At 38.5% G+C, this 24,793-nt stretch overlaps 1 protein-coding gene across 6 annotated transcripts in view; it reads right to left on the bottom strand.

Annotated features, from left to right (window-relative positions):
* SYNE2 (spectrin repeat containing nuclear envelope protein 2) overlaps positions 1 to 24,793 on the bottom strand; it is a 315,251-nt gene that overhangs the window by 213,666 nt on the left and 76,792 nt on the right. For all 6 annotated transcript variants that reach the window (XM_078053796.1, XM_078053797.1, XM_078053799.1 and 3 more), the window contains exons 4-11: positions 24,236 to 24,331; positions 24,057 to 24,134; positions 23,876 to 23,968; positions 20,709 to 20,890; positions 16,972 to 17,168; positions 10,787 to 10,887; positions 8,953 to 9,054; positions 6,401 to 6,538 (exon numbers count right to left, since the gene is read on the bottom strand). In XM_078053796.1, the coding sequence (XP_077909922.1) occupies positions 6,401 to 6,538; positions 8,953 to 9,054; positions 10,787 to 10,887; positions 16,972 to 17,168; positions 20,709 to 20,890; positions 23,876 to 23,968; positions 24,057 to 24,134; positions 24,236 to 24,331 (987 nt within the window). The remainder of the gene's footprint in view (positions 1 to 6,400; positions 6,539 to 8,952; positions 9,055 to 10,786; positions 10,888 to 16,971; positions 17,169 to 20,708; positions 20,891 to 23,875; positions 23,969 to 24,056; positions 24,135 to 24,235; positions 24,332 to 24,793) is intronic.

Below are 24,793 nucleotides of genomic sequence, written 5' to 3'. Positions count from 1 at the left end.
TACCTGGATTTTTTCCCCACTAAGCACCATCAGAACTCACTCCCACATTGATTGATGGATTGATTGATTCATTCATTCATTCATTCTGCAAACATTTATTAATAACCTGCTGTGCTAATAGCTGATAGAGCTATAAAAAGCTTCTGGAATGGAGAAGGTCACTGGACACACCACAGAGTACAGTGCAGCACTTAGACACAAATTAGATGTGCACACATGGGAACAGTGGGGCTCTTTAAATACATGGGCTCAAAAATTTAAGAAGCAGAATAACATATAACATCAATTTACCCAATTTAAAAATACATGAACACATAAATATAATATGTATTTTGCAAGACAAAACAAAACAAAAAGATACACCTTAAGCACATCACAATAGTGGGCTAAGGAGAAAGGGAAATGGAAGGAGGGCATGGGTATAGAAAGAAACACAAATTAAAGTGAATAGAAGTTAGATTAGGGCCTTGTCCAGACCCATGTGCCGTGAACAGAAGAGTAAGTTTAACACAACCCTGTACATCTGAGGGTCAATCAGATAAATATAAAAAAAAACACCCAGAGGTCTTGCCTGAACCCCTTAGTGGGGGAAGCAAAGTACATGGTTACAGTTAACTGTGGTCAGCAATATAACAGAGCCAGACAGAGAGAGGGCCCAGGGAAGACCCTGGAAGAACACTGATTACACAATGATGCCTGGAATTCTTTTTTTTTTTAATTTTTAATTATTTTTTGTCTTTCAAATTTTTATTTAAATTCCACTTTGTTAATATTCAGTGTAATATCAGCTTCAGGTGTAGATTTCAGTGATTCATCACTTAACATACAACACCCAGTGCTCATCACAACAAGTGCCCTCCTTAATCCCCATCACCCATCTAACCCATCCCCCCGCCCACCTCCCCTCCAGCAACCCTGTTTGTTCTCTATTGGTAAGAGTCTGTTTCCCGGTTTGTTTCTCTCTCTTCTCCGCACCGCCCCCCCCCCCCCCCCCCCCCCGCCCATGTTCACCTGTTTTGTTTCCTAAATTCCTGAGGCAAGGGAAACAAAAGGAAAAATGAACTAATGGGACTTAAGGTAAAAAGCTTCTGTACAGCAAAGGAAACAATCAACAAAACTAAGAGGTAACCTTCGGAATGTAAGAAGATATTTGCAAATGACATATCTGATATAGGGTTAGTATCCAAAATATATAAAGAATTTATCAAACAACACCACAAAAAACCAATAATCCAGTTAAAAAAATGGGCAGAAGACATGAATAGACATTTTTCCGAAGACATCAAGATGGTTAACAGACACATGAAAAGATGCTCAACATCAGGGAAATACAAATCAAGACTACAATGAGATATCACTTCACACCACTCAGAGAGGAAAAAAATAAAATGAAACCAGAGAGGGAGATAAACCATAAGAGACTCTTACTCATAGGAAACAAACTGGGGGTTGCTGGAGTGGAGGGGGGTGGGGGATGGGGTAATTGGGTGATGGACATTAAAAAGGGCACGTGATGTGATGAGCACTGGGTGTTATATGCAACTGATGAATCACTAACCTCTACTTCTGAAACCAATAATACATTATATGTTAATTGAATTTAAATAAAAATTTTTTAAAAGAGTGTGGTTTTTGATCTGAACTCACACAGCTCTATTATGGTTTTTATGGCATTCTCATTCCAAAGACACCCACCCCCATGAAGATCAAGCACAAATTAAAAGGTGTTTCACTCAAATGACTTCCTCAAATGAAAGTATGAGTTTTAAAAAAAAGAAAAAGTATGAGTTTTAAATCTGTATTTCTCTTTCCATTATAGTTCTACTAAATGAATTGCCACTATTCTTAAAGTTAAATTGATTTTAAATAGAGGAAAAAAAAGCAAAATTACATTTTTAAAAGAATAGGGTTATCTGATTCATCACTAATTGACTGAAAAACATTTATTGAGTGCCACCATATGCAAGGCAAATATCAAAAAGAAACATATGAGCAAATACCCAAGTATAAAGATATTAAATGAGGAAAAAGCTAGGCTCCTTTAAGGAGGTCAAATGGAACTATTCATAAACTAGAAGCATTAAATATAGTTTTCATATTGTTTTGCTCTTTTTTTTAGGTTTATTGAGGTATAATTGACAAAACTGTAAGATATTTAAAGTGTAGATCACGGTGATTTGATACACATATACTCTGTGGAAGGATTCCCACTATCTAGTTAATTAACACATCCAATCACTTCACATCTTTTTTTTTTTTTTTTTGGTGAGAACATTTAAATTCAACTCTCTTAGCAAATTTTAATGCTTTAATGCAGTGTTAATCAAGAATAGCCATCATGTGACCTTACTCAACTTACAGCTGGAAGTTTGTACCCTTTTACCAACTTCTATTCCCTAACCCCAGCCCTGACAACCAGTTTTCTACTCGCTATTTCTAGTAGTTTGACTTTTTTTTAAAAGATTCCACATGTAAGGAATATCAGGTAGTATTTTGTTTTGCTTTAGTTGCTTGCAAGTTTATCTTCTCAAACAACATATGGCAAAAGGCAACTCTACAGTTTTAAATCATTAAGTATATGCAATTAAGCCTCCAGCTGGAAAAGAATGAAAAAAATATTTTCATTATTATGAATTTTTTTTTAAACATTTTTTTTTTATTTGACAGAGAGAGAGAGCACAAGCAGAAGGAACAGCAGAAGGAGAGGGAGAAGCAGGCTTCCCGCTTAGCAGGGAACCTGATGCGGGGCTCAATCCCAGGACCCTGGGAACATGACCTGAGCCGAAGGCAAATGCTTAACCAACTGACCACCCAGGCACCCCATTATGAATTTTTAATATGTTCTTTCATTATAACCAAGTTATTTGTGCATTTGCCAAAATAAAAGAAGTCAGAAAGTTGATACATGACTGAGTTAAAGAGAGTCTAAGAACAATAGCTCTAATTCAACTGATGATCTTTTCACAACTGAAAGAAAGCTGCATACATTTTGGATGGAACAGAACGTGTGCTTTCTGCCTGGGAGCTGTACCCTCTGTAAAGGTCAGAAGGGGAAAGATAGAAGATGATATTTACCTTTTATTTCTCTTCTTTCTCACTTACCATAGCAAAAAACTACTTTCTTAGTTTTGGAAATTACTTTTGTATTTGGATGAAAATTTGTATGTGGTCTGCCCTGATCTTGTCAGGTCAAAGTAACAGAATATTGCTATTTTGCATAGCTGGCTTAAAATGAAACCATTTACTGTGGTGCTCTGAGGTAACTGTGTGCTCAAACAACTGAACCAGAAACTGCCTGGATGGTATTGACTTTTACACACCTGACGACTTTAAAATTAATGTCTCCTTTGCCCACCAAGACAACAAGCTGTATTATATCCAACTAAGGAATGGATTTTCAAGCTATGATCAATTTGTGGCACTTACTCTTGCAAAATAGTTTTTTTTAATGGTTTTTCTCATTATTGTGGGTACTTTTGCCAAATTATATTCAGTAAAATTAGGCCAGGTCTTTGTGGCCTGGAACATCGTGAACTCTACAGACAGTATCTTCTTCCTCTCCTTCCATTTTGTTGAGCACTTGTAACCGAAAGCTCCTGCCCTTTGCAAGGGTCAGTTTCAAAGCTGTGATAAGAACACGAGCTGGGGATGCAATGAGCCCTGACACTTGATGGGAAGGTTTCTGGAGCTATGCCAGGTCTCCCAAATTAGGTACTCGGAGAGGGTGGCTCTTTTAAGCTACCAGACTATTTAACACCCTTCATAACTGATGTGAAACATGTATTCTGAGAACAGGCTAGCACTCCTGACAGCCAAGAGGCTTGAGCAGGGATCGACAAACTTTTCCAGGGCCAAAGAGTATTTTTGACTTGTAGACCATAAAATCTCTGTTGCAACTCTGTAAATTCACCAAAAATCATTTAACTTATCCATTTAAAATGAATGAATTGTATGGTGTGTAAATTATACATCAATAAAGATGTTTAAAAAAAAAGAATGAAGGCAGGGCGCCTGGGTGGCTCAGTAGGTTAAGCATCCAACTCTTGATTTTGGCTCAGGTCATGACCTCAGGATCATGAGATCAAGCCCCACATCCAGCTCCACACTCAGCAAGGAGTCTGCTTGAGATTCTTTCTCTCCATCTCCCTCTGCCCCTCTCCCTGCACGTGCTCTCTCTCTCTCTCCCTCTCTCTCTAAAATAAGTAAATAAACCTTTAAAAAAAAGAATATAGGCAAAATAAAGACATTCAGAAATCAAAGAAAATTAAGAGAATTTTTTCCACCAGACCTGCATTATAAGTTAAAAAAAAGTTTTTTCAGGCTGACGGGAAATGAGTTCAGATGGAAACTCAAACCTCTAGAAAGGAATGAAGACCACTGGAAATGATAAATATCTAGATAAATATAAGAGACATTTTTTTCTCTTAATTTCTTTAAAATGTATGACTATTTTTAGCAAAAATTTATAACATGGTCTTGGGGACTTTAAAACATATGTTTGTGGCATATATATATATTTATATATAAAGAAACTAGAGCATAAAGAATGACAAATAAATGAAACTAATTGCAAGATTTCTACATAAAAATTACGATAACTTAAAAGTTGTGTAAGTAGACTGTAAAAAAATTTTTTTAAAGATTTTATTTATTTATTTAAGAGAGATAGAGGGGGCACAGAGGGAGAGAGAGAAGCAGACTCCCCGCTCTGCAGGGAGCCCGATGTGGGGCTCGATCCCAGGACCCTGAGATCATGAACTGAGCTGAGACCGACTGAGCCATTCAGGCGCCCTGTAGACTGTAATAATTTTTAAATGTATACTGTAATCTCACTAGAAATCCGATAGAAAGCAGTAGAGCAAAAAGCCAATAGATAAATTAAAATGAAATTCTAAAAATATTAACATAATCTAAAGCAAGGCAGGAAAAGAATAGAGATACAAAAAACAGAGGGAATAAACAGAAAAAAAGAGTAAAATGGTATACCCAAATTGAACCATATCAATATTCCATTGAATATTAACTGACTAAGCTCTCCAACTAAAAGGTAGAGATCATCATAATGGATAAGAAAGCAAGATCCAACCATATGCTGCCCATAAGAGATGCACTTTAAATATAAAGACTCAAATGAAAGTAAATGAAGGAAAAAGATGTATCACACAGGCAGCATAAGACTGGAATGATCATACTGATATCAGATTAAGTGGACATCAAAAAAACCAGTATTACGAGAGATAAACAAGAATATTTCATAGTAATAAAAGTGTCATTCATCAGTGTCATTATGGTAACAATCATAAGTGTGCACAACTAATAACAAAGTTTTCAAATACATGAAGCAAAATCCGACAGCATCGAAGGAACGATTCTATAGATTTTAATAGCCCTCTCTCGGCAACTGATAAAACTAAGCAAAATGTCAATCAAGACATAGATAATCTGACACTAGCAACCATCTTTATCTTAAGTAGGTTGGGCATCTATCTGCCTTCAGCTTAGGTCATGATCCTGTGATCCCGGCGACCTGGGATAGAGCCCCACTCAGGCTCCCTGCTCAGCAGGGGAGTCTGCTTCTCCCTCTCCCTCTGCCGCTCTCCCTGCTCATTCTCTTTCATTCTCTCTCAAATAAATAAATAAAAATCTTAAAAAAAGAAAGAAAGAAAGAAAGAATGCTATATCAAATAACTACAGAATACACATTCTTTTCAAGGGCAAATGGTATGTACATCAACATGCACTACATCCAGGACGCCTAGGTGGCTCAGTTGGTTAAGCGTCTGCCTTTGGCTCAGGTCATGATCCCAGGGTCCTGGGATCGAGCCCCACGCTGGGCTCTTTGCTCAGCAGGGAGCCTCCTTCTCCTTCTCCCTGCTCCTGCTCTCTCTCGCTATCTCTGTCTCTCTCCAATAAATATAAAATCTTAAAAAAAAAACATGCACTACATCGTGGGTCATAACACAAATCTCAATAAACTGCAAACAACTGAAATCATATAGATATATTCAGACACACATACACATTCATCTTCACACATTCTCTCTAGGCTTGTCCCTAACCCCCTTCAAGCATCTATTAATAGTGACACATGACCCTGGTCCATCATAGAGATGAGGCTGCAGGTCAGTCAGAATATGGATAATCTACTGTGGCAAACCAATCATTGATGGCAAATATAAAAACTTTGGATAAGCAGTTTCTCTAAGTAGAATGCTGTAAATTCCTATTAAATATCAATCAATACCCAAATGAGGCCATGGAGAAAATAAAAGAACACTCTCCCAAATTTCTAATGTAGCATCTACTCTTTTACAGAATTCCTCATGGAAGTCTAAAGTAATCATCCAACAAACAAAGCTGCCTCGTGAAAATGTTCTTTCAATCAATATAACACAGTAACCTGGTAGGTGAGGCCATCCCAGGCTTCTCTCAACTGTAACTGATCTTCATTCAGTTCATCCAGATTCCTTTTTATTGGCAGGATGTCCAAAAAGGGCTTTTTTTCTTCATTGAATGACTCCAAAAAGGACAGCAGACTCTACAATCAGAAAAATATTTTCAAGACAGAAATTTCAGATCAGTTTCTGAAATGTAATCCGCTATGTTAAGGTCTATAGGTGTAGGTTACATTTAAATTTTTACTTAGATAAAGGTAAAATTCCCTGACTTCCGGATCCTCTCACTGCTCTGGTGTCTTTCATCAGTGCACCCTGATCATCTGAGTGCCATCACAGTAACAACAGGTCACAGCTTGTGTCTCGGGTCAGTACTGTTGGATTTCTACTGGAAGAGAGTGGCCAGGTCACCCAGCTCGACAGGACAACTCATGATGCCACATGGAAAATGTGAGTTTGTTTGTCCTCCCCAAATATGGATTCACGACAAAATAAGAATGAGTATAAGTAAGAACTATATGGTAGCAGTGATCACATGTAAACGTGTCTGTGATTAACTGCACTTGAGCCAGTTCTTCCCAAGTCATTTTATATAGACCTTAGAAAATACTTCATCCCTGCCCTCAAAAATTTAATAAATAAAGCTTTCCTTGGTTCGGATTTGTGTGAAATATTAGTGTTGAAGAGTCATCAATTCCATAAATATTATTTCAAACATTATTCATAAAAATTGACAGCATTTTCAGTTATATTTTATGAGTTGGGGCACCTGGCTGGCTCAGCTGGGACAGCACGCAACTCTTGATCTTGGGGTCATGAGCTCGAGTCCCATGTTTGGAGTAGAGTTTACTTTTAAAAATAAATAAATAATTTTTTTTAAAAAAGATTAAAAAACTTAACTTAAAAGTTAAACTTAAAAGATTAAAAGTAAAACTTAAAAGATTAAGTTTTACGAGCAAACCGGGGGATAATTATTGTAATTCTTTCTGATCATTAATAACTTCATAAAGCCTTTTTAGAAACCTGAATCTGCGGTCCATTACTAAATCAAGGACATATGTGTGAGCAAAGCACTTCCAGTGGACGCTTAGCATCTTGTCAGTAAAAAACATCAGGCCAACGGCACCTGGGTGGCTCAGTCGGTTAAGCATCTGCCTTCAGCTCAGGTCATAATCCCCAGGCTCTGGGATCAAGCCCCAAGTCGGGCTCCACAGTCAGTGGGGAGTCTGCTTGTCCCGCTCCCTCTGCTTCTGCCCCTCCCCCTGCTTGTGCTAGCGCACTCTCTCTCTCTCTCAAATAAATAAAATCTTTTAAAAAAACCCATATTGGGCCAGAACAGAGATGGAAGAAGCACAAAAGCTGATGCAGTTCAGATGAAAGTAAGATGAGACTGTCCCATCCCCTTTCTTCCCTGACGCCTCTAAACCAAAAAGGATGCTGTTGCCAGCAAGTCGCATAATCCGCCGCATGGTACGGTTGGAAAGGCTGGATTCGTCCAACTCCCTCAGACAGGGAAACAGAGCTTGGAGGTGTTAAGTGCTGTGCAGGCACATGAGAGGGTGTCTGCTTTATTCAGGACGGAGGACTAGTGGGGAGCAGAGTTGCAGAGACAGTGGGTTCTGAGAAACGGGGCTGAAGAACCCTCACCTTGGCTCCTGTTAGTCTCTTTCAAGACGGTACAAGAAGCAACTGCCTAACCTGGAGAAGCCCCAGGACATAAAGAGAGCTAGGGCTTCAAAGCCAGACTTCACTCAAATCCCAGCTCCACCTCTCAGTAGCTGTGTGACCTCAGACAAGTCGCTTCGTGCCTCTAAGTCTTGTCTTCATCTGTAAGGCTAGAACAGCAATACCACTCTCCAGAAGATGCTGTGGCAGGTAAAATGCCGGCCGGCAAGGCGCCAGTACAAAGCAAATGTTCAAACGCGGGGACAATAACACGTGTCAATTTTCCTCGAAGGACACCTTGATTGGGGCCCTATCTTGTTATAATTCGGGGTTGGCTTCATTTCTGATTTCCTGATCTTTTTTTCATTCAATATTCTTTCTGCTCTAGACCGGGGACTGGAAAACTCTGGCTGTAAGTGGCGAGATAGTAAATGTCCTAGGTTTGAGGGCCATATGGTGGCTATTGCCACTACTTAACTCTGGCCCAAGCAGCCACGAACAATACTTTAGTGGGCATGGCTCTCTTCCAGTAACACCCGATGCACAAAACTGATGATGGGGCCCACAGACCAGTTTGCCACGCCCCGTTCTAAAAGCTTACTATTCAAAGTACCCGGAGGACCAGGCGTCAGCACCACCCAGCAGCTTGCTGGACATGCAGAGTCTCAGGCCCCACCCAGAACTACTGAATTAGAATCCGCACTTTAACGAGACTGCCCAGGTAATTCACACGCACATCAGAATATGAGAAGCACTGTCCTAGAACTCGATGCTAAAACCTGGCATTTGTTTAGCGTTTAAATAATTACCCTGAAAGATGTTTTTTCCAAAAGCATCCTACTCTTCCCTAACAGTGAGTTACAAATAAATTGCTGTTTAAAGTCATACTTACTTCATACTTTTTAGAGTAGGTCTCGTTTTCTGAATCCTTTAGGACTTCCTGAAGTTTTTTCTCTTGTAGAGTTAACCAGACCACAGCATCTTTCATCGTTCCCTAAAATTCACACAAACACACACACATTTAAAACTCTACCCTAAATAGACTTGGAGATTTTTTTTTTAACAATAAAATTAACAACTTCAAACATTAGTGAAATAATGCAATCATTACACACCAATGACTCATGGCGCCAAAAAGGAATTTTGCTTGTGCACATAACACCTTAAATTTTAAAATGGATTGAAACTAGCACCTGAACATAATGTGCTAAAGAGACAAGGCAAGCAAGCCCCTATTTTTTTTTTTGCTTATCCATTTCTATTATTCCTCAATTTTAGAGAACATTATTCTAAATTACTCATTTATATTAGGCATTTCAGAATACTGCTTTCTAATACCTCTAAATATGGGTTAATTCAAGAGCTATTCACACCCAAATACACTGACATCAAAAATATCTTGAGCATTTTAAAGACCCTGAAAATAACGCTACTAAAGGTTTTGGTTCGGCTATCCTGTGGATGTGAGCAACAACTATTTTTTCTTAGATTCTTGCTTGCTTACATTTGAAAGCAAAATTTACTGCCAGAGGATAAAGCCAAAGATGTTACATCTTATTTCCATTCTCCTTTAACCTTCATTTACTCTTCTCTTTCTATTAAACAGGAGTGTTTTCTATATATTTTTGCATCTGATTTCATGGACAGTTGAATTTTTCATTTTATTTTTTAATAAGAAAATTAATTAGAAAAGAGTAGCTCCCCAGCAGGTCAGAAATAAGTGAACTGAATTATACGCTTGCGTCCCAGCATGAGTCTCTGTTCCAGAGTCAGCAACAAATCTGGTGTGGTGCCTCAAACGTAACAGTTGGAAAAACATAGGCCTAAATTTGTCACATAAAATGCGACAATATGACTGCATGTAAACATGTCTGAGGAAGTAGTTTAAATACATATTAAAATAATATTCAAAAACACTTTACTAAATTCACAGCACTCATTTATCTCCACAGTAGCAGAATATGTGTTTATTTGCATCTCACTGATTTTTATGAAATTTGCACCCACAATATTTTGTGTACCTGACTGAGAGTCAAAGGAAAAAACTGAATAATCAAATTGCAATCTGATAGTGATTCAAGCATACCACAACAAACAACGATGAAGAGTAGAACACACTGCTTCCATTTTTTATAGATTATACAATCCCAGTTACATGTAGTCAAAGACAGGTAAAATGGAAATATGCTAAAATTAGATGGTGGTGATGATTGCACAACTACGTAAATATACCAAAAACCACTGAATTGTGGACTTTAAATGGTTTAATTTCATGGCATGTGAATTATATCTCAAAAAGCTGTTAAAATTAAAATAGACAAAAATTAGATAGCTCTAGAATTTTTCAAAAGCCTGCTAAACTTAATTTGTCTTACAGGGTGCCTATGTAAAAGTTATTTTAGATAATTCAGCAAAGTTTAATTAATTACCACTTTTAACTTAAAAATTTTGAAGAACAGGCAAAACTAATCTACAGTGAAAGAAATTAGAATACCGGTTGCCCAGGGTGGGGGGTACAGACAGGAGAGAGGCACAGTGGAACATTCTGGATAACAGAAATGTGTTACATCATGACTGGGGCATGGTTTACATGGGTGTATGCATTTGTCAAAACTCATAGAACTGCAGTTTGAAGCTCTATATGCAAATTGTACCTCAGTTTTAAAAATTAAGCCACTAGTAGGGTACAACAAAAATGCTCTTGAGTCATACTTATAAGGACACACCTGAGCTTTATCTCCAGTCTCCGCTGCATCCTTCGAATACTGTAGAAATTGCGCCACATAGGTCATGATTGACTTTTCGTCAGGATTCACAACATCCACATCTGCAAGAGGTGCCACACTATCAATCAGCTATAGATGTGATTTTCTGTAATGACTACACAAGAACAGGCTCTGCCATAAGACAGCCTTGAAATGAACCAAAGTAGTTAAGCGGCCGCGCAATCTCTGGTCGGCGGCCCTTGCCCCAAGTCCGTGCGGTGGCTCAGAGCTTAGATCCACAGGCAAACAGAGCTGAGTTGAATCCTGCCAGTAGTACACACACAGCCTCAATTTCCACCTTACATGTTGTCCGTGTAAGGCCCTCAGTAGGGAGGGTGGAAAGGAGACAATACAGCCTTCCTCCTTCCAGAGACACGATACGGAAACTCCTCCAGGAGAGGAAACTGTAGGAACACAGAGCGACTGGAATCCATTCCTGTCACACCGGTCTCAGCAAGTGTTCAGTGAAGCATTTCCAAAAGCATATGTTGGGGCGCCTGGGCGGCTCAGTCGGTTAAGCATCTGCCTTCAGCTCAGGTCGTGATCCCAGGGTCCTGGGATGGAGCCCCGCATCGGGCTCCCTGCTCAATGGGGATCCTGCTTCTCCCTCTCCCTTCCCCTCTGCCTGTCACTCTCCCTGTTTATGTTCTCTCTCTCTCTGACAGACAAAAGCATATGTTGTATGGCAGACTTACTCAAGACATCCACAAGATTTTATTTGTTCATTCGTGGAACAAATATATTTACTGAGAGCCTTCTGTGGGTCAATCCTTGTGGTGCATTAACGAAGTCCATGGTGAAATAAATTTGGAAAATGCTGAATTAAACAAAGCAAAAATATTATAAATTCCTTAAATGCAGAACTTCTCCAGACTTATAATAAATTAGGTAGATCACAAAATCACAAAGAAGCGATCAATACACTACAGACAAAATGAACACATAATTTTGGGATGTCTTTTAGTATGTTGCCAAAACAACCAGGAAGATATTGAAAAGGAAATCTTCTGTGTTTATTTATTAATTCAGTTAAAATAAATTCATCAAATATTTATAGAGAGCCAACAAATGCAGATCACAAGCAAGATAGGTAAGGCCGAGTTCTTGCCCTTAGGAGCTGTATGTTTCATCACTTTATTCATTCAACAAGGGAATGCTAGACACTTGAGTAGATGCTAGATACCTTAAGACATTATCTGCCCCTCAAGGAGCTTACTGTTAGGAGAAAAACAAACAACAAACGAATATAACACATTATGCATGCTTTAGCAAATGTGTTTACTGGGCCCAATGACTGTTCTAAGTAGGCTGAGGAAGAACATGAATCTAATCTATATCCAAATAATAAAATTCGAGACAGTAAACATACAAAAGGTATCAATAAAAAGGCAGGGGTGGAGTTTCAATAAAGGAAGCATCCCTAAGAACTGAGTTATTCTTTAACCGAAAAAAAAGTATAAGTAGAAAAGTAAAAGTATGGGACGCCTGGGTGGCTCAGTTGGCTATGCATCTGCCTTGGGCCCAGGTCACGATCCCAGGATCCTGGATTGAGTCCCGCATGGGGCTCCTTGCTCAGCGGGAAGCCTGGTTCTCCCTCTGCCTGCTCCTCCCTCTGCCTGCTCCCCCTGCTTGAGCTCTCTTTCTCTCTCTCTCTCTCACAAATAAAATCTTTTTTAAAAAAGTAAATCAAGAGATACATAAAATAATTAGACTGACTTAACTAGATGTTTCTTTTTAAAAACTTTATTGTAGAGGCGCCTGGGTGGCTCAGTCATTAAGTGTCTGCCTTCGGCTCAGGTCATGATCCCAGGGTCCTGGGATCGAGCCCCACATCGGGCTCCCTGCTCAGCAGGAAGCCTGCTTCTCCCTCTCCCACTCCCCCTGCTTGTGTTCCCTCTCTCGCCGTGTCTCATTCTGTCAAATAAATAAATAAAATCTTTAAAAAAATAAAAATGAAAACTTTATTGTATATACAGCTATGCATTGTGATTAAATGTTTTAATAAAATTGTCAAAAGATAATTATCTTATTCAAATATGACAAAAGAATTTGGTTTGCATAAATAATCATGATGTACTTAACATTTTAAGCTATTATTTAAGCCATTTAAAATGAATTATCGGCAATCATTTATACAGTGGAAATTTGCCTTTTTATACTGTCTATTACATTATTTGCCTAGTTATTTTCACATACTGAACCAGAGAAAATATTTTATACTAATAAAGATTTAGAGAATCACAGTAGGAGAAAAGTACTAAAAAAAAAAAAAAAGAAAAGAAAAGAAAGAAACCCAGTAATCAGAAAAGGGGATAGAACAAAACATGAGGAAAAACAAAGAAAAGAAAAAAAGATAATGAAAAGCCATAAAGGAAAGAGAAAAGACAAAGAAAGGAAGAAATGGGAAGGAAGGAAAAACAAGGAGAGGAAAGTTAACAAGAAGAATTAATAATAAGCCACCTGAAACTAACATAATGACAAACTTAATATATAAAAATTTGGAATCATTAGGCTAACTCTTATGTAGAAACATCCCCTAATTCAACTGAGGCCCAAGAAGGCTAAGAATCAAAGCAAAGAGCACAGTTAGCTCCCAGATCTTATCCTCTAATGCCATTCTCCAACCAGCGCTCCTTGGAGAGAGGGCTGATCGCAGGCCTGGGGTAGGAAATGTACAAGGTGAGCCTGGGGCGTCCTGTAGTGCCAGAAAATAAGGATGTGCTCAAAAACAACAAGGAAACACCACATGGATGGGGCTATGTCAAAGAAGCACAGGAGCTAGCTGAAAGAGCTCCCAGAGGCTAAAAAACTTTGAGCTGAAAAAATCTTTTTTAATTTGAGAAATAAAACAAAATAATATTAGATTACAACCCAAAGTATAAAATAAAATGTCCATAAACCCATACTGATATAAATCAATGGTTGGATAAATGAATAAACGCGGGAGAGAACAGACATAGCTCCTGCAAAAGAAGTGTAAATAATTTACGTAGATAACCTGCCCTCGAGGAGAGTGAGCATAACTCTCCTATGTTTGGGCTATGCACAGTGACTTCCCTCCAAAGAGAACAACACAGGAAGAGGGAAACAAAAACTAGCTTCACAAGGGAGAAACCTGACAAAGCCAGGTGATCAAGTTAACATCACCAGTGATATAATGTTGACAGCATGTTCCCCTGATACGATGTGATTAAGAATGGCACTTTACAACTCTGTGGTCTTCCTCCAAAGAACCCATAACCCTAATCTAATAAGAGAAAAGACATAACACAAATCCAGGAAAGGGGTACTCTACAATATACATGACCAGTAATCCTCAAAACTGTCAGGTCATCAAAACAAAAAGCTCTAAGAAACTGTCACAGTCAACAGCAGTCAAAAAAGACGTGAAAACTCAATGTAAGGTAGAATTCTGGATGGGATCCTAAAAAGAAAAAGAGCATCAGGGAAAAACTAAAGAAACGTGAATAAAGTATAAAAATATATCAATTTTGGTTCATTAATGATAACAAATGTACTGTACTAATATGTCAACAATAGGGAAAACTTCATGGGAACTTACTAGATCTTCTTTCCAATTTTTCTGTAAACCTAAAACTGTTCTAAAACATAAGGCCTATTAAAAACAAAAGGAATGAAGTCCTGATAGACGCTGCCACAGAGATAAGCTTTGAAAAGATTATGCTAAGGTAAAGAAGCCAGTCACAAAAGACTACATTTATGTGAAATGTCCAGACTTAGTAAATCTATAGAAAGAGAAAGAATTAGTGGTTGCCAGGGCTGGGTGCGTGTGTGCATGCATGCGTGTGTGTGTGTGTGTGTGTGTGTGTGTGTGTGTGTGTGTGTGTGTGTGTGTCTTAGAGGCTGGAAGAGGTGGGGAGAAATAGGGATGGATTGCTAATGGGATGGGGTTTATTTTTGGAATGATGCAAAGGTTCTAAAATTGATAATGATGATGGTTGCAACATTTCACCAATATACTAAAAAACTATTGAATTGTACACTTAAATGGGTAAATTGTATGGTATGTGAATGACATCACAATAAAGCCGTATACAACCAAAAAGTTAAGTGACAAAGCCACAATCACTTAGTGGTATTTTGGAGCCAAATGGCTCAGCTTAAGAGAGCTGATTATTGGATTTTCAGCACTTTTATAAGCTGGTTGTTAAACATAGCCAGCATTAAAAATTAAATTGTATAAACACACAATCAAAAAAATATATTAGGGGCGCCTGGGTGGCTCAGATGGTTAAGCGTCTGCCTTCAGCTCAGTTAATGATCCCGGGGTCCTAGGATGGAGCCCCATGTCGGGGCTCAGCGGGGAGCCTGTTTCTCCCTTTCCTCCCCTCTCGCTCATGCTCTCTCTTGCTATCTCTGTCACTATCTCTGTCTCTCTCTCAAATAAATAAAATCCTAAAATATACATATATATAAATAAAGGTAATAGATACTCAAAACTCACCACTTCCCAACTATTTTACTACATTTTACTATTACCTATGCTCTTGAGGTTATTTACCTCTATTGTACTTGTATGATAGAAAAAATAATACCTAATGGTGTGTTAGGATTGCACATCTTTTCCTACTCTGCATTCAGTGACTTCTCACTGGAATCGGCCATGGTGGTAATGTTCAAACCTCACAAACACACACAAATCAGCAAATGCGGGCTTGATTTCTTGTTTTGTTGATTATGAAGAAAGGGATGGAGAAAATGTTAATAATGTAAGTTAAACTTGAAAGTATGTCTTGTTTATTTTTTTTTTTTAAGATTTTTGATTTATTTATTTGACAGAGAGAGACACAGCGATAGAGGGAACACAAGCAGGGGGAGTGGGAGAGGGAGAAGCAGGCTTCCCGCCAAACAGGGAGCCCGATGCGGGGCTCAATCCCAGGACCCTGGGATCATGACCTGAGCTGAAGGCAGACGCTTAACCGACTGATCCACCCAGGCACCCCAAAAGTATGTCCTGTTTAGAGCTGTTAAATTACACACAGTGCAAAAAAATTGAGGAAATATTCTTCCAGGACTGATTCAGCAAAAAACTCATTCACGTTGTTGAAGAACAAATGAAGTTGTGACAGACTTCTTTGCTGTCGTGCTTACTCGTGATCATAAAGGAAGTTATCCACTAACATTCATGTCAGAACTATACATGTCCAGCAGCTGCAACCATAAGTTGGCTGCAGATGGGTACAGGAGTTTGGTGAAAATCAACAAAAGTATTTTGGGGTTATATGGAATTTATAATAAAGTGTAACATATATTTTATTATTATTGAAACTATGTGCTGTATGTGCTTTATATTAGTACTATTTTTAATAACAGACCTGTACTCGTGCACACACACGTTGTTTTGTAGAGCCGGTCACACATTTACCTACACACCCCTGGTTAAAGATCTGAGACTAGAATTCGTATCTCTTAATCTGTTAGTTCATTATAATCTTCACTAATCCTACATACCTCTTTTATGACCTTACTAGGATTTTTAACAAGCTTCGGTAAATTACGAAACAATCCAACCCAAAGTAAAGTGCTTTTCCAAAGAAGTAAATCATGTGCTCGCCTTGGCAGCACATATACCAAAGAAGTAAATCACTTTAATCTTAATTTTATGAAGTTAACATAATTATCTCTTCGAATGTAACCAGTACTTAGGATTTTGCTGTCGTTGTTCACAATCCAACACGATGTATTGAGCATAATCATGGCAAAGCGGAGGCCGCCACAGAGGGAGAAACAGAAAAGGCAGTTTCTATCCTCATGGGAGGTCAGCTTTACTGAGGGGGAGGGAGTGGAGAGGAGAAATTCGTTCACTCAGTGGATTTACTTGAGAGATTTTAGAACAGAATAACAGAATCAAGGGAACACAATATAGAACACAATGAAAGAAAATTAAGACGAAGACTCAAATTATTCCCAATAACAGCACTCTTTGCTTTCAGCTGTCATGTCATCCCTGCAATTACGGAGGTTAACAAATAGGTAGGAATTCCTAATTTCATGAAATTTAATAGAGTTTAAGTTTAACCCCTTAGGACTAAAACATAATGCCGTTTTGTTCATTTATATATAGATACCATTTTCAAACCAACTTCCCACTGGACATTGTTTTGAAAAGAAAGAAGTTTCTTTACCTTCTGGTTCTAGCAATTTGGGGATTTTAAATTCTCGTTCTGCAATTCTGAAGGCCTCTTTCAGATTGTCTTTGTTGGATCTTTGCTTCACACTCCTCATGTCAATTAGGTCTGGTCGCAAGGCATGAATGACAGCCAAAAAAGCCATCCCATTTCTCCAGCTTGACTTAAAATCCGTCACATTGACGGACTCACACCTATCACAATAGGACAAAAACATGATAAATACTATTTAAAAGAATTTATCAAAGCACATCCACTACATTCAATAGTAATTAAAACAAATTTCAGTGAATCAAATAAATCATTCTAGGAAAATATTTTATTTTAATCTGATAGTCAGATGAAAGTAAAATGCCAAGTTTAATACCACAGAACACTGGTTCTCAAAGTATGGCCCCGGGACCGGCAGCAGCAGCATCCCCTGGGCTGCAAGGGCTAGAAATACAAATTCTCAGTCAGGCCCAACTGCAAACATACTGCGTCAAACTCCGCAGGTAGATCAGAGGTCTGTGTCTTTAAAAGCCCTCCACGTGACAAGTTTAACGCTCTCCATTCAACAGTCTGTTGGCTCAAGACTGACTTTAGACCCCTACATGGAGTTACGTTCCTTTCTCCAGAGGAAACAATTTTCTTTCTCGTTGTAGCAAATTAAATGATAGACTGTGGCACATCAATGGCTGGCAGCTCACTGCAGAGACAGACCTTGCCACTCCTCTGCTTAAAACCAGTCATTGCAGATGAACAGATAAACAAAATGTGGGTTATACATACATGCAACGGAATATTATTCAGCCCTAAATAGGAAGGACATTCTGACACATCTTACAACATGGATGAACCCTGAAGATGTTATGCGGAGTGAAGGAAGTCAGTCACAAAGGGGCAAATCCTACATGATGCCACTCATTTAAGGTACCTGCAGCAGCGATTTCACAGACCAAGAAAGTAGACCCCTGGCTATCAGGGGCTGGGGGGAGAGGGAGAATGGGGGGGGGAGTTTGAGTTTCACCAGATGAAAACAGTTCTGGAGACGGATGGTGGTGATAGTTACATAACAACATACTTAATGCCACCCAACTATACACTTAAAAATGGTTAAAATGGTACATTTTATGATATGTATCTTTTACTACAATAAAAAAACTTATGAAAAAAAAACCCCACCCCTGTCATAGCTTGTCAGAATAACATTCCTCACTCAAGGCCTAGCATGATCTGGCCCCTGCTTACCGCTCCCACTCGTGCATCTCCCCTCTTACGATCTTGCTGCAACCCTGGCTTCCTTCCTCTTCCTCAAGAAGAGGATGCTCTTTGTAATCCTTCTTTGTGGATGCTCTTTCTCCTATATCTTCATACACCCGAAGCCTTCTCCTTCAGGCCTCAGCTCAAAGGGCTCCTCCTCAGAAAGGCACTCCACAACCACCTCAGATAAAGGCCACCCTCCCACCCTTGACATTCTCAATCATCATAAGTCCTTCCTGACCTTATTGCCAACTGTAGTTATCATATCGGTCCATCTGCTACGGGCACAAGCCTCTGGAGAGCAAGGGCCTTGTCTTTCTTGTCTATCACGGCAGACTCATCCCCAACCGGTGTCTGGCATATAAAGGTGCTTAATATATATATTTCAAACCACTCCATCAATCACTCCTCTGTATTTGACAAGTCAGTGTCTTATACTATAAGAGTATAGATGCATACAAAATGTGGGAAACATTCCAGAACAACTATAGTGTCCTTTAATATCTCATAAAAAAACACAAGGAAATTCAGTGGACTAATTTGAGGTATGAATCAAATGATAAAAACTTCTGGAGAAACAGCTTCAGACAACATGGGCTTTTCCCGAATCCCTTGGGGAAAAATGCCTAAACTATGACTATGATAAACTAGATAGTATTCAGCGAATTTTGTCTTGTTTAACAAATACGAGGTCCATACTGTGTCTAGAAAGTGTTCTAAATATCTTAAAAAAAAAATTCTTACAATACACATAATAAGCCTATGAAGTGTTAGTATTGTCCACATTTTTACGACTGAGGGAGCTCAAACACAAAGAGATGAAGTATCTGAAGTCACCAGTTAGAAAGTGCTGGGAGCCAGGACTCAAACCCAGGATTCCAGCTTCAGCTTGTGTGTTTAGATATTAAGCAAAACTAGCTAAAGGGCTGAGGGCTGGGGCCGAGGGCAGGGGAGAGTGGGGATCAGAAGAGCCAAGTGCGGACCGGCAGGCTCTGCCCTCAGTAAAGCACCAGGCTGCAAGGTCAGCTCTGCACTGAGGAGTGGACACCAATCCCACAAGCACCTGCTGCCAGGGGTGAGAGACGGTGTAAGGTTAGGGCTCCAGAGTGATCGGCAGGATCTAAGCTCATTTAGAAGTTACAAACAGGGGCCCAATTCATCTCCTTCAAAAATAAGAAAATACAACATATTTCTTCCAACTTGGTCTTACTATAGTCTAGAACTCAGTTGAGTTCCAGAGAATTACAGAATACGGAAATAAAAGTTACTTAATAATACCACCAATGATGGCCAAAACGAGGATAAACTCCTGATGAATTACTTAAGAATGATTTACTACATCTTGGTAAGTTTAGCATAGCTCACAGTTGAAAAGCAAGGAAAGACACAGAGAAAAGATCAACTGCTAAAATATTTGAACTTTGAAATGGTTTGAAACTTATTTATGGATAAATGAAACAAGTCTGAATATGATATGATAATGCTTTTCACGCATGCTGTATTTTGGATTAAAAAATTTAGCAAACGAAAGTAAAATGGTCTCTCTAAGATTCAAGAAAAAGTTCATTTGATATACCTAAAACCTCATAAGATATGCATGTTTTTTTGTCCCTTGCAAAATGCAAAGGGTGAATGATAACTAAAGAAAGGTAAGGCTAAAGGCAGAAATTAGCATCCTAGCCTCTCATTGGGAAGAAGTGACTCAGAAGCCCGCCATTTGAGAGGTCTTAGCGACATATTTATGCCTCTATCTATCTAGGCAATGCTATGATGTGACAAGGAATGCCTTTTGAACTCCACAGCTCATCTTGTGGTGAGTTCTTCTGCATCCTAACTCCTTATTTTTCCTGAATCCCATCCCAGCACGTGGGTAAAATGAAAGAGTAAATGCCTCCCTAGAGCATAAAAAAACCCTTTTCCTTGTAAAACAGAATTTCTGAGCACTACCTTCCTTTCATCATCCCCACTCTTTAAAAAAACTCCTATTTTTCTGGCTTCTGTTCCCTAATTGAGCTACAGATTTCTAAACAATGGGGACTGTGATCTTTTAATGTAGTCATATACAGCTCCAAGAGATAATTTTGTGTGTTGATTATTATTCCTTCATTTGTTCATTCATTCATTCAATACACATTTATGGAGCATCTGCCATGAACTCACATTAGGCTAGGTTCTGGGGACACACGGTCAATAAAGATGTAGTCCTGACTTTTAAAGAGTTCCTACTGTGGTAAAATGTTTGGGATTTAAATCCACCTCCCAGAGGCATAGGGGAATTATGCCTAAAGAAAAGGATATTTAAAGACTACTCTATTTCTACACAGTAACAGTCCACCCAAGGAGGTTGGTGAGCATTTGCCTTTGGGGAGACGAAAGTGTTCAGGTGAGTATTCCACCCAGTCAGCCTGATTTTCAGACCTGGAGTCAATAACACTGTGTTGGTGGGTCAGGCTGCCCTGTGTGTCCCCCTGTAGTCATAGCAAACGACTTACGGGGCACACTGCTCCTGAGCCCACAAGAGAAGAGCCTTCTTTGCAGACATCTGCCATCTTTCTTGGGCTCTGGAGCATTTCTTAGCTGGAGGACTTGAGGTAGGAGATGAGTCTGCCACACTCACACTGTCCAGGAAAGGCTGATTGTAATTGCAAGAAAGAGACCGGGCAAGCTCCTCAATCTAAGGAAGACATAATCATAGTCAACACATACAAATCGTAAGTTAGCGACATTGAGGCAAAACCTTCAGCCAAAACAAGACCTAAAAAGTATCCGATAACAGTGAAAGGTTACTCATAGTGAAATAAGCACTAGACAAATCCTTGAATAACAGCATTTGTCATTCGGGCTACACTTAGGCTCTCTTTCAGTGGACTTGGATCACTCCTTGCCCTAATTCAGGCAATGTGTTCCACCTTGAGGGCAAGCGTCTATTCAATCCCCGTAAAGTGCTTACAGAGCAATTCGCAGCTACTCAACACCTGTCACTCTAAATTGAATTGAACTCACTTGAGATCCTAGGCTAGAGTATCTTCCAAGAGACTGGGTCAATTAAAATGCATCCTTGATTATAAACCATTAAGAAACAAATATACATACAGAAAAAATAGTCAAATACATGAGAGCTAAGTCCTAAGAAAGAAAAAAAAAAACTGCCATTAAGTATGTGGAAAATAACCTCATTCGTCATTTATGAAAGCTAAACATATACAGCAAGAGGACAGTTTCTTCATTTATAACACAGGCAAAAAAATTTTAAAGTTAACATCAAGTGATGGTATCCTCTAGTAAGGGTATGACAAAGTGGATTTTTACATTTTGCCGGTAAGCACACAAGTTGGTTCAGACTTTCTGGAAGGCAGTAAGATAATATCTATGGGAAATTTTAAAAGATCAATCTACAAACACAGTAGCAAGTATTACTGAGAAAAGTACACTTCATAATAATTAACAGATCTACCAGACAACCAGTAATAGTAGATGTGACCAACACAATTAACAAACTTGATCTGACTGGCATACCCCATTGTACCTAAAATGGCAGAATCAACATTCTTTTCAAATCCATATAAAATTGTTACTGAAATTGACGATGCTGAGTCATAAAGCAAGCTTCAGCATTTTGAAGAACTAAAATCATTCAGATGATATTCTCTGACCACACTCAAATCAAGCTAGAAATCAGTAACAAAGATATAACAAAATGCCCAAATATCTGGGTATTAAGCAATAGAATGTTATAGAACCCAGAGGTCAAATAAGAAATCATAGTGAAAATAAAATATTTTGAACAGAGCAATAACAAAAATATTGTATTCATGGATTAAACAATGCAATATTTTAAAGATGTCAACTTTTTCCAAATTATACATTCAATGCAATCCTCGTTAAAATTCCAACAGATTGCGTGCATGCAAATTAACAAGTTATCTATAAAATTTATATGAATATCAAATCAACATGTTGTATACCTTAAACTTACACAATGGTATATGTCAATTACATCTCAATTAAAAAAATTATATGAGAATGCAAAGAGCAAAGAATAAACAAGATAATCCTAAAGAACAAGTTGGACACTATCAGATATGGAGACTTCTATATAGCTATAGAAATTGATATAGTATAGTACTGGTTCCAAGTATAAATAATGGAACACAAATGACAATGTGATGATGGAACCACACATATATGGTTACTTGATTTTTTTATTTACTGACACTACAGTACACTAGGAAAATGATGGTCTTTTCAATACGTGGCATTGGGTCAACCGGGTAGCCATATGGAAAAAAACAATCTTGATTGCTTTAACATAACATACTTAAAAAAATTCATTCTCAAAAGATTGTAGATCTAAATGTAAAATGTGAAAAAATTAAGTTTTTAGAATTGTGCTGTCCAGTATAATAGTCACTAGCCACATGTGGCTATTTAATTTAAATTAATTAAATAAAATTTAAAATTTAGTTCCTCGGTCATACTAGCCACATTGCAAGTGTTCAATGGTCACAAGCGACTAATGGCTATGTCCTGAACGGTGCAGCTACAGAACATTTCCATCATTGCAGGAAGTCCTTTTGGACAGAACTATTCAAGAAAATAGCGTAAGAGAGTATCTCCATGATGTTGACAAAGGGAAAGATTTCTTTACAGGACATAAAAAGTACTAGCCATCAAAAAAAATTTGGTTTCCAGGGCGCCTGGGTGGCTCAGTCCATTATGCGTCTGCCTTCAGCTCAGGTCATGATCCCAGAGTCCTGGGATCAAGCCCCACATCGGGCTCCCTGCTCAGCAGAGAGTCTGTTTCTCCCTTTCTCTCTCCCTCTGCCTCTCCCCTGCTCATGCTCTCTCTCTCTCGCAAATAAATAAAAATTAAAAAAAAAAATTTGGTTTTCATTATCCTCATGTGTTATTATTCTACTATAACTCCAAATGTAGCTATCCAGAAATCATATATAGTCTTATTTTACATGTTTTAAATTTTATACAAATTAGTTATGTTATTTTCTAGTTTTTATAAAATAAGCATTTGTTTCCCACATAATTTTTCAAATTATTTTCAAAGTAATTATGGAAATACAGAACATGCAACTTTTTAGGTAGCTGCAGAAAACCTGCACTAACTCAGAATCTGGAAGAAGATATTTATGAGTCACAAGTACCATGAAGTCAGGGCTATAACTGTCTTTGCTGTTTTCTTGGTGTCCTAGCATAAAAGCTAGCGATAGTAGGTGTTCAAATATATTTGTGGAATGAAATTAATCTATGCGTCATTCTTGGGACAGGACTTTGTGGGATTATTAGATTGAACAAGGGTCCTCAAAACTGGGAGATTCTACAAAGTTTAGTGGGTTAGTTTTCAAAAATTTACTCCAGAAGCTTTCTACTATCTTCTGCCAGAGTAAGTAAACAATAAGCAAAATTTTATCATGGCAGGTTCTATTCAGACAGGTGCTGATATCATGGATAATTTAAGATATTATAATTCAGCATTCGATTTTCAACCGCAAAATAACATAAATGGCCAAAGGTCTACCTGTCGAGATTTCCAGAGTGTCCTGTTTCTGGAAGAAACTCAGGACTGAATCTTATTGCGTTACACTTATTTCATACTGCAGTGATCAGAACAGAAATAACTTCCACATCATTGATGACTACTTACATGAAAGTGCAGTATAATTGTCCAAATTAGGCCAAGAATAATGGATGGGTTTCCATCTATAATATCAGTAACATGAATATTTATTAGCTTGATCTGGAAAAGAAGAAATGCGGGTTAAAAGGAGAACACATTTCAGAGCGTTCATTTCTCCTGTGAATCTTCAGATGAGATTCATACTCACTGATCGGTTTTTTAGGAACGTCAGGGCATGCTCTATGTTGATTCTACACTGGAAGGTATTCGATCCTTTGTCTCGAGGCTACGAAATTCAAGCAAAATATATTACTTAGAACCTTGTAAAAAAAAAAAAAAAACTTGTAAATCAACAAAAGGTTTTTTACTGTCATTTAAAAAGCTTACCAACTGTTGTCCTGAGAGTACCTCCAGCAGGTCTAGGAGAACATGCCCCTTTTTAATGTCTGCAAACAGGTCTGAGACAACCGAGGGAGGAGTGTGCTTCAAAAGGTCACAAGAAAAACACTCATTCAAACGTTGGTCCAAAAACATAATACATTTAAGAATCCCATAAATGGGCTTTGTGGCTTCACAAAAGCTAAAATTCGGTAGTGATTTTTTAGTTAGCGGAATGACAGAGAACACAAAACATTCTATATCAAAGCATGATAAGAGAAGTAGTGAACCTAATTTATCTCGTGGCAAATTTCCAGTAACACAACACTCCCATAGCTTTCAGGGAGAGCTGAAAACCCGTGCATGGAGGCGGCACTACGGGCATTCAAAATCAGCCAGTGGTGACCTATCTGGGGAGTAGATTACATTTCTGGAGTAATCTGTTTATGAATTTACCCTTCCTGGAATTGCACTGGGCAGGGATGGGTAACCGGGGAGGAGAGGCTCACTCGTTTTGTATCTGGGTTATTCCAGGCACTTGGCGTCACTGAGAGACAGGATGGCACA

Source organism: Halichoerus grypus, chromosome 8 (assembly GCF_964656455.1).
Source record: "Halichoerus grypus chromosome 8, mHalGry1.hap1.1, whole genome shotgun sequence".
NCBI classification, from domain to species: domain Eukaryota; kingdom Metazoa; phylum Chordata; class Mammalia; order Carnivora; family Phocidae; genus Halichoerus; species Halichoerus grypus.
The sequence above is the reverse complement of the archived record's forward strand: the minus strand, read 5'-3'. Positions and strand labels throughout refer to the sequence as shown.